The sequence below is a fragment of the Babylonia areolata genome, chromosome 3 (genome assembly GCF_041734735.1).
Source record: "Babylonia areolata isolate BAREFJ2019XMU chromosome 3, ASM4173473v1, whole genome shotgun sequence".
Taxonomy (NCBI): Eukaryota; Metazoa; Mollusca; class Gastropoda; order Neogastropoda; family Buccinidae; genus Babylonia; species Babylonia areolata.
The window spans coordinates 31,409,519-31,420,594 of NC_134878.1; the positions used below are offsets into that span (position 1 = coordinate 31,409,519).

The 11,076-nt window shown below is 39.4% G+C and overlaps 1 protein-coding gene across 1 annotated transcript in view; it reads right to left on the reverse strand.

Moving 5' to 3' along the window:
• The window catches only part of LOC143280546 (uncharacterized), a 60,077-nt gene extending 49,223 nt beyond the window's left edge, over positions 1-10,854 (reverse strand). The window contains exons 1-6 of the mRNA XM_076585236.1: positions 10,774-10,854; positions 8,240-8,796; positions 7,528-7,601; positions 5,801-5,917; positions 2,367-2,541; positions 276-416 (exon numbers count right to left, since the gene is read on the reverse strand). Coding sequence (XP_076441351.1) covers positions 276-416; positions 2,367-2,541; positions 5,801-5,917; positions 7,528-7,601; positions 8,240-8,711 — 979 coding nt within the window. The 5' untranslated portion in view covers positions 8,712-8,796; positions 10,774-10,854. The remainder of the gene's footprint in view (positions 1-275; positions 417-2,366; positions 2,542-5,800; positions 5,918-7,527; positions 7,602-8,239; positions 8,797-10,773) is intronic.
• Between the last annotated feature and the right edge of the window lie 222 nt (positions 10,855-11,076).

Below are 11,076 nucleotides of genomic sequence, written 5' to 3' on the forward strand. Positions count from 1 at the left end.
ACACATTCTTATATCCACACACACACACACATACACATACACACACACACACTTACAAGTATATCTTATGTGCAATTCACAGACACACAACAAGCATATACAAACACATAGGCACACACACACACACACACACACCACACAAACAATCCCCAAATCCCCCAGCCCCACCACACCCCTAGCCAAACATTCACAAACATACATACATACACCACAAATCCACAACTGAAAAGAAAACACCACCACCACCACCACCAATGGAACAAGACGCTACCCACCGCCATTCAACTGCATGATCTTGAAGAAGTCCAGAAGGAGGATGGGGGCGGGGCCAGGGCCAGACACCTCGATGTTGACGTCGCTCCCCTTCAGACCCATGCCTGTCAGCGATGACCCGTACAGCCGCAGGGTCATGTCATCTGCGGCAAACACTTTAAGTCACCCACTTTATCACAATGTTAAATCTCCCTCCGCACAACTGGCCCCCCCGATTGAGGCATCCCTGCTGTTTACAACTATTTTAAACGAAGGAGCCAAATCGGGGTTTTATAACATTCTGAATCCAAACCGTTTCAAACTCACTGTGCTTGTCTCGGTTCATTTACAAGTCACCAGTGTGTTCACATTTCAAACAAAAAGTATGGATACTTCCATCACCTCACTGGAAGGTAGCATAACATGGGAGGAAGTTTCATATTTTGTCTCCAGCTAACACATTATATTACTTATCAGTGTGGAAAAAAACCCATTCAGTTCATAACTTCCCACATTTATTTTTTGGTGATTGTTATTTACTAACCCATACAAATGGGCCGTCTGTGGGGAAAGTCAGGGCATCGAACCGGCAGTACTAAGCGAGCTAAGGGACTTTAGATCAACATTTTGTACCCCATCAGTGTAGCTGCACTGCAGTTTCTGTGGACCAGCCCTACAGCAGCTGAGTGCACAGTCAAAACCATACTTCATGCAACAAAACGCACACGTCATCAAAAACACACTCAATCCCCTTAAAAATTCTGGCAAAACAACTCAGTGGCTAAAGCCAACAGACTAAAAGCACTGAGTGAGAAGACAACCGATTGAGAAAACAAAACTGAATGTGCCCGCCGCAAAGCAGAAATGTCCATACTCAGTTCAAGGGAAGCAACCTTGTGTTTGGGATAAATCAGTCCTCGGGAGAATACAAAACGTTGAATAAGAACAAGACTCATCAGTAGGGTTGTTTACTCATATGCTCTGCAAAATGTGTATAGCTTTATAAACCACCCCCCACCCCCACATACAGCTCTCCAAAGATGGGCTGTCACCTTTCTCAGATCTTAAGAATCTACAGAGCACTCTGTTGACAGCAATGACTTGAGTTGTTTCAAAAAATCTGATATGTTAATGATCCTTTCAGCACTGCATAGGTTACAGGTTGTGCAACCTTCCTCACGTGGGAGGTTTCTGCAGTAATTTCTGGACGACTTAAAAACAAACAATGAAACTTCACGTGGATCACTGACACACCGCCTCACCTGTGAGTGTTTACATCACATCACAACTTTCATGAATAAACACTTAAACAAACATCAAAATTTTAAAAATCAGAATATTCAGACAGATTCTGACCAAAAAAATATATAAATGAATATTAATTCTTTTTGTTAACAATTAGACAAAAATACAACAAATCTCAATTTTTTTTTCCAGATTCAGACCAATACATAACAAATAAAATACTTTTTTTTCCTTTTCTTTTTTTCTTTTTTTTTTTTACAGAGGATTCACACACACAAAAATAAACTACATTAACAAATCTCAATTTCTACACACACACACACATAGAGAAACACCACTTCAAATGTCTACATACATCTATTCATATTTCAGTGTAATTGTGTTAACAGACACCATTAAATTAGCAACCCAGGTAACTGAAGAACCCAATCTGTTGTTGATGTTACCTAACAGACAGCAGCACATCAAAGCATTACACCTTTAACATACAGTCTGTTATTCAATAAAACGAAATGTTGATGTTACCAGACAACATTAAGGATTAAAGCATTACACCTTTAACATCAAGTCAGTTATTTGATTGAATAAAATAACATTTGACACACCAGTCTGTCCAAAACAATCATGCAAAGCACCATCGAAGGGCGGAAGAAGAAGAGGAAGACAGCGGAAGAACTGGCATGAGAACATCAAACAATGGACCGGACTCCATACACATGAGCTGCTGCCGGCGGCTGCTGACAGAGACAGATGGAGAAGGGAGGTTGCGTCTGCGGTCCCCAGGTTTCCCCCAACGACTACTCTGTAGTTATGGGCCTGAGGTGAGGTGAGGGTGAAATAACTGTGACTCTGCTGTCTACACCACCAACCTCTGAACTTCTTGACGAAGGCCTTAAGCCGGTCAATGACGTCGCGCCGAGTGTTCAGCTCCGAGGGCGAAAGTCCCTCCCGCTGAGCAACTGAGTCCACAACGGAGTCCAACGCCTGGATCTGCTGACTGCTGGGCGCTGGGATGTTCTCCAGGATGCCTTCCATGTCCAGGGCCTATGACAAGACATTTTGCACAACAATTACATCCCACTTCCATAGTGGCAAAAGTCCATACTGGGACTAAAAGCATTATAGTGCTAAACTACTGCTCACAATGATACTGCAGGAACCTTAAATGAAAGCGGTGAGGTTAAGATATACGTCAAGCAACAAACACAGTAGTCCGACGTGAACATCATCCAATGGAAATAATCTTGAAAAAAACCTTGACTGGAGAGGATCAGAAGCACAATGTCTGTAGATTCACTGTGACCAGAACTCCACACAGTCTGCTCTCCGTTTTGTCCAAAGTGGATGAAGGTGTTTCAATTTCTCACACATGATACACAGAACAAACACAGTCCATGACTTCCCTGCTCTCATTTCCCCAGTTCAGCCTCCTCCTCCTCCAAACAACACCTGTCACACCCCCTAAAAAGAAAACATCACGAAAAAAAATGTGTCACGCAAAACACTGTAAAACATTACGGTAGCATGTTATGGAAAACCCCTTCAAATGTTTGATAAAGGATGAAGACTGAGAATGTCATTGTGACAGCCAGCATAGATAAGGAGGAGAAGGAGGAGATTTGTTTGATGTCCCATCATGTCCCAGAGAAGTTGCCAACATTTCAGTGCTGTGTTGGAGAGACTTGCCAGATTTGTGTCCTTTGCCACCTGCCATGGGCAAGGAGAAATGAGCATGTCATCAAATGTTTTTGATAACCTCCCTGAACCATCGTTTTTGCAGGCGCAGAGCAACACAAGGCTGCTGTGATGTTACAGAGGGATCAACAAGCGAGTCAAGATACTGGGATATGCTGTCAAAGTCACTGCCAGTATGAGTCTGCCTAGGAAGTGTCCTACACTGTGAGTGTCTGATACTACAGGAAGCCAACCCCACACTTGCCAGAATTTTCTCCCCTCCTCCAGACCTTGAGTGGTGTGGTCTGGATACTAGTCATTCAGAGGTATGATAAACCGAGGTCCTGTGTGAAACATGCTTTTTCTTTGGAGGGGGGGGGGGGGGGGGCGCACATAAAAGAACCATTGGCAACAAAAGGGTTGTCCCTGGTGAAATAACAAAGAAAATCCATGTTGCTAGTGAAACAAATACAATACCCTTGCAGACAGAAAAAAAAGGGTGGCACTGCACTGTAGCCATGCACTCTCCCCTCAATTTCACACTGACAAAAACATAATACAATACATCCTCACTACTAGTACTGTAGACATTTAGTTCATTTTCCCATCTGAATGTCATTTCAAAATTCAAGACAAATAAAAATGATATGTTGGAGACAACTGAGAGGGGAGCTTCATGGTGAATTTGGGGGGAAACAGAACAGATGATAATGGAGTCACAGGTAAATATTTGAAACAACCAGACGTACAATCGAACATGCATAAATGGACTTCGTAAAAGGGAAGTCATTAATCTAACGAAAGAAACAACTGATAATGAACGTAAGAAGTCAAAAACATCAGCACTCCCTCCCTGCACACCAAGGATCAGGTATAACTACAAGTTTGATCCACACTGAAACATTCTACTTCGTCTTCTTCTGTGTTCATGGGCTGAAACTCCCATATTCACTGGAACGTACATGTGGGTTTTTACATGTATGACTGTTTTCATCCTGCCATGCAGGCAGGTACACTCTGGGTTTATCAGCGTATGCCAAGTACACATGTTCTTGTTTCTTTAACACCACCGAATGCTGATATCGATTTCAGGATCTCTGATGTGTGTATCTGATCTTCTGCATGCACGAAGGGAATTAAGGCACAAAACAGGTTTCCACATCTCTTGACGACACCTTTTACCTAGCAAGTGCGTGACCGGAATTCAAACCCAGAACCTCAGACTGAAAGTACAACACTTTAACAACTCAGCCACTGTGCCCATCAGATTGAAAAATGACTGTGAAAATTCAACAAAATTTAGTGAAAATTCAGGTGACAGCAAATATGTCTCGAACATAATGCCAATGCTACCAACCTAACTTGTGTTTCGAGGAGCAGAGCATCCACAACTGTCTATGTGTATCCATGTGTATAGTATTAAGTGAAGAAGACAGAATGTAATGTGTTAATAATCATGTTGTGTCCTGGTCAGATGCTTGAGTCATGAAAAAAGATATCAGTGTGCACGTGCACAACTACGTACATATGTATTTATTCACATGAAATCATTTCTTCCCTCATACAACTGGCTGCTACAGTGTCAATAATAATATCACCAGTTTGTCAATGACTTAACTGCATGAATGGTATCCTGACCAAGTATCTGTTTCCTCAAGGTTTCTTTATTCTAACATACACTCTTGACAGCAAATCAATGCCTTGTTGAAAGTGTGCATATGAAACAAAAACAAAAACAAAAAAAAATCACCAGCGCAATTGTTCAAATCAAAAGTGAAATCAATGATGTAAAAGGTCTCCCAATACAAAATCTACCACTCTTTATTAACACCACCACCATGCGACATGTTTCTAAGTACGTTTTCTCAGCGTGTTACGATCATGAACTTCCAATTCCACATGTGTAGGTGATCAATACTAAATAATCATCAGGTGTGGGGGTGCAAGATAGACAACACCACATTTGCTATAAAAAAAAATAAAAATATATACACAAACAAATAAATAAAAATGACAGGAAGCAGATGCCTTACCTTTCCATAAGCCCAACACACTGGTCAGGCCTTAGAGCCTACCCTAGGTCTGAGCGAAATGTTAACAAGAAACGAAACAAAAGAAATTTTTACTGAAATAAACAAATACTTTTATTCCATGAATCATTAACCCTTTGAGCCCTGACCACCGCTTTACCGGTGGTAGAGAAAAATGACACAATGCCTAGCCACCAGCTGAGCGGTGCGTAAACACTTGTGTCGTGTTTTGCTATTGGTTGACTTATATTGAAGAGCCAATCAGAAAAACCGTAATATTCTGACGTCAGCGAACGTAGTACCAACATGGCCGCGCCTTTTCACTGTGTTTTGTGCATGTGCTTTGGATAAAAAAGATCGATTTCAATATAAGTCAACCAATAGCAAAACACGACACAAGTGTTTACGCACCGCTCAACCGGTGGCTAGGCATTATGTCATTTTTCTCTACCACCGGTAAAGCAGTGGTCAGGGCACTCTTTTTATATCTGCCATGACACATTAAATACCAATTATTTGCAAATTTTGGCTCAGGAGCTCAGGCAGAAGGGTTAAAATTGCTCAGGAACTCAGAGCTCAAAGGGTGAAACGATACTAACCTCTTTTTTACGCTGATGTCGGCTTTCATCCACATGGCGTTCACAGTCAGTCGGCCTGTCCAAGTGATACTCACAAAGCCGGCAGTACCACTTGGCGTTGGGGAAGGAGGGATTTTTCTGTTGTCACAAACCGAAAATGAAGAATACAGTGATGTGATGCAGTGTAGTGTGTAGAATGAAACTCTTACTGTGGCAATGATTTTCAAGAGAAAATACAACATCTGATGCAAAGGGACGGGGGGGAAAAAAAGAAGCAGAACAAGAAGAAGATCAGCACATGCACATAACTGCTGAATTTTGGAAACTACAAACTGTCCTCATTCATTTTCTATCTACTTGATTCTCTCTCTCTCTGGAGCAATAACTGAATAAGTTACCAACAGATATAAACTGGGATATCACATTTCACAAAATTAAAAAAAAATTAATGAAGTTAGACTCCAGTGGTTTCAGGTTCGGCTTGTTCATAGGATAATAGCAACAAACAAATTACTGAAAAGAATGAAAATCAGGCAAGACGTTACATGTAACTTCTGCCACTTAGAAAGTGAGGATATCAAACATCTGTTTTGGAAATGTAATATTGTAAATTCCTTTTGCTCTGTTTTTAAACGGACTTTGAACGAAAAATGCCAACATATTTCAAACTTAAAATTAACAGAAGAGATGATTCTGTTCGGTAACTGCTTAACAATTTCATCTCATGATATCCTTGATTTCTTAATCTTGCATGCTAAATTTTATATTTATAATTAGTATAAATGTAGAATACATTGCACACCACCAGTGCTGGAAACCTTTTTGCATCAATTTATGGCACGGTACAACTTTGAAAAATATTTGTCATACATAAATATGTGTCACACATCATTTAGACTAAAGTGGTTTTACTACATGCCATTGATACTAGTGATAGACAACCAAAGATAAATCCACTCTTGTACAGTAGTATATAATATATATATATATATATATATATATATATATATATATTTATTTATTTATTTATTTATCCTTTATTTGTAGAGTCAAAGCAGTTCTTGAGATCAAAACAATTATCCTGCATAGCATAAATAGGCCATAAAATTTTAAAAAATACATATATTAATTTGTATTACATTATAACTTGAGACCATCCACATTAATGAAGATTTACCTTGTCAAAATTCTGGAAATGATTTTTTTTTTTTTTTTTTTTTTTTAAGTTTGTTTGTTTTTGTTTTGTTTTGTTTTTTGTTTGTTTTGTTGCTTCTGTTTGTTTGTTGTTGTTTTTAGTGTGTGTGTGTGTGTGTGTGCGTGCGTACATGTGTGTGTGTTTGTTTTGTTTTTGTTTTTTGTGGGGGTTTTTGTTTGTTGTTGTTGTTGTTGTTTTTTGGGGGGGTTGTGGTTTTTTTGTTGTTTTTTTACATTGGTTATATATTATGCATGCATGATTTGGATGCGTTTTTTGTTGTGGTTTTTTTTTCAGTTGTTGTTGTTGTGGTTTGGTTTGGTTTTTTGTATGTGTGTGTTTCTTTTTTTTCTGTTTTTTGTTTGTGCGTGTGTGTGTGTGTGAGAGTGTGTGTAGATGTGGACACGCATGAGATATACTGGTTATGTGACTATATATATGGCAAATTATGTAAAAGTGTTCCATTTGTATTCTTCTAAATTTTTGTGTTTATCCCCTTTAAATGCAGGAGCAGGATCATTTCACTACTGAAACATGAAACTTGCTCACCACTCACCTTTCTCAGTTCAAATATCCTGTGCTCTGCCAGTTTCCTCAAAAGTTCTTTGCCTTCAAGACTGGCAATTTTTCCTGTTAGAGAAACACACACACACACACACACACACACACACACACACACACACACACACACACACACAAACAACCAAAGTGTTAACAATGAAAGAGAGAAAGTCAGGGAGGAGGATGGGAGGAATGCAGGAAGCAAGGGATAAGTAGAGAGAAAGAGAGAGAGGGGGGCAGCAGCGGGGAGAGGGGAGGTGGGAGGGTGGGGGGGGGGGTATGTAAAACTGAAAGGGGATAGCAAATTGGTTAGAACTCTTCCCACATCAGCCACTGAATGAAATTGGAATACATAACTAAAGGAATGAGAGACAGACAGACAGAGACATTGAGAGACAGAAAGAGGGACACACAAACACACAAACTGTATAATACACATGTATACATACATACAAGTGGTAGCAAGAGAGAGGAAAAACATGCACAACTGCACTATACAATTCTTTTTAAGTATAAAATGAACTTATTTTCAAATGCTAGAATTTGTAATTTAAAGTAAGTAAAAATTCACATGATACAAGCTTCCATAACCCTGCACAGACATAACATGTGATGTATCCAACCAAACACTCAAACGCTAGCTTACCTTCACACACACACACACAACAACAACAACAACAACACATACAACATAACACTCAGCTCACCTTTGTGACTGACGGACAGCTCCTGACCTTGCTGCCTATCTCTGTTCTGCCTGTCACTCTTCTTGTCCAACCTGGCATTGTTATAGCTGACGTTTTTCCTGCTGTCTCTGTTGCGGTTGTTGTTGGCGTTGCTGTTGGTGTTGCCACCCCCAAACCTGGCGAGGTCCGAGCCTTGGGCATGCGACACGTTCCTGTTGCCTCTCTCCACGTTCACAACGAGGTGTTGTGGGCCTTGCCCGTGGGTGCCAGGCTTTGGCAGGGCGGCATTTTTGCTAGCGTTCTTCCTGCCTTGGGCTGGGGAGGTTGCAGCTTGTTTGTTGAAGCTTGGATCCATCATCCCTCCTTGGGAGACGTATTCTCTTGCAGCGTCACTGCTGCCCACGTCACCCTGGCTTTTGTTCTTCTTCTTCTTCCTGTTCTTTCTGCTGCCTCCCTGCGCAGGTGATGCTCTTTCCTGTGGGTTTCCTTCCATCTCAATGTTCAGGCTGTCTTCTTTCACTACCACGTTCCTGTTTCTTTCGCTAAAACCTTCCTGTTTCCTTCTTTTTTATTTATACCTTAAAAAATGGACAAAAACAAAAAGGGTTTTGAGTATACAGACCTCTTCTTTTTTTTTATATAGTGCATTGTTGCAAGTCTACTATATATATATGATACCAGATATGAAAAACTGATAGAAACATCTGATGTTAATTGTTATTCGATCTGGAAAGATTATTTTTGTGTGGGATAGTATTAACAGACCTGTCTGCAATATAGAGGTCCTTACAGAGGTCCTTCATTTAATGTGAATATTGATTTGACAAGGATCCATCACTTCCCTTACACACCCCAATGCACATGTATCTTCTCCTTACCTCTACATATTAGGGCTACAACTACAAGTTAGATAGCAGGATAACTTGCACAATGTACACTCAATGTGGGTGACAGGCAGTTTATTAATGAAATCTTGTGGTAGAACAGACATGATGTTATATTACAAAAAGGTACACACAGACACACTGCATGAACACACAACCTACACTAAACTAACTGGTTTGTAGTATACCTGCTAAACAATATGACACATCTGATCTTGGAAAAAAAAAACACAAAAAAAACAAAAACAAAAAAAAACTGGAGCTGGAGAATACCATTAACTTCATAGTTCATTGAAATGTGAGTGTGAACATAAAAAGCTTAGCCAAGAGCACAGGTACAGGTGATCAGTTATTAGCGCAAACTTTATAAATGTAGTCATTCACAAAGCAACAGCCTAGATTGGAAGTGGAACCAGCCAGTATAAGATTTTTTGAACGAAACACTAGATTGCTCACATCCCCAGACCCAGTAAACTTCTTATTTTTAAAATGTGTGATTTTCTCCAACACCCAGCTTCCAATGATTCATGACTCAATGATTTACATCAGGATGCTACAAGATCAAAAAGATAAGAAGCACTTCAAAAAAGTAAGAGAATTCTGCACTAATTCACTGATCAAATCCCAACCCCTCACATTTCAAAAAGTTGTTCAGAACATATGAATTGCTGCTTACCTATTTTAGCATTGCTAAATTTACCAAAAGGGCTGTGAGTTTTTTAACACAATCAAATATTGCTAAATTTACTAAACAGGCTGTGGAGTTTTTAAACACAGTCAAACTCAAAGATTACTGTCCAGTGTCTTAAGTGAGAAAATTATAAATGTCATTTGTAATATAATGAATGGTTACAGTTTAATTCTTGTGTTTGGTGTGAGATAAAAGTTAGTGTTGTGTCACCTGTTGGAGACTAACTGAGACGACTATGACAGCAGGGCATTCTCCATAAAGTCTCATGAATCATGTTTTGTGCTAGTGTGGGGTCCAGTTTTACAAAAGTTGTTGTCACTGTTCTGTGTCCCCAGAAACAGCTATTTTGGGCTGCAACATACATTAAAACAACAAGCTAATAACTTTGTAACTTCTGACAGTGTATCCCAGCTTGGCTGTGAAGTTATCTGCATTGTACCACAACGAATAATTTCCTGTTGATAAGCGATTTATCGAGTAGACATCACTTTTGGATTCGATGTTTTGGTTGTCATAGTTTAACTAGCCTACCTTTTCCAGCAAAAGAGGTGTAACTGCATTGTTATCAGTGACAATATATTCCAAAGTCCTGTCGCTGTAATGTGTAATGAAGATTTACCAGAACTGATACATATGTGCTAGTTTCCAAGCGTGGACTTGGAGCACTGACATGATTTTATAAAAACGATTTTTGCCGTCGTTCAGCGTCTGTTGATAATAAAATCACATCGTAGCTTTCACAAGTGAAACAAAGAAGTCCATACAGTTCATCTAAAAGAAATGACCTTGTATCAAAGCGTTATCAGAGATAATGCATTGTAATAAAAAGGATTCCATTTCCTCTTTTCAAATCCTAGAAAGCTAGTTTCGATTTTCGAACTATCTTGACATATATTATTGGATAACTATCGCAGTATCTAAACTATGTGACGAACTAAAGCACGTTCAGTTAACAAATTCATAAAAAAGCTTATACTTACCACGAACTCTTGCTTATCATGTCAGTAAAACAAACGTTACACATGAGTATCCTGATCACCCTTACAACAACATGATTCCATTACCCTTCTTTGCTATTTGAGAGTTATCTCCCGTCATGCGTGAAATCCAGTCACGGAATCTTCACAAACAAAAGGAAATTTTACCAGAATAAAAAGTTGCAATGGACTCAAAGAGGGTAAATTTCGAAACCGTACGCATTTTAAATATCTCAATAAATCACAGAGATAAAATGAGTTTAGCACAGATCATGTGTTGATTTTATAATACCAAATAGACCTATT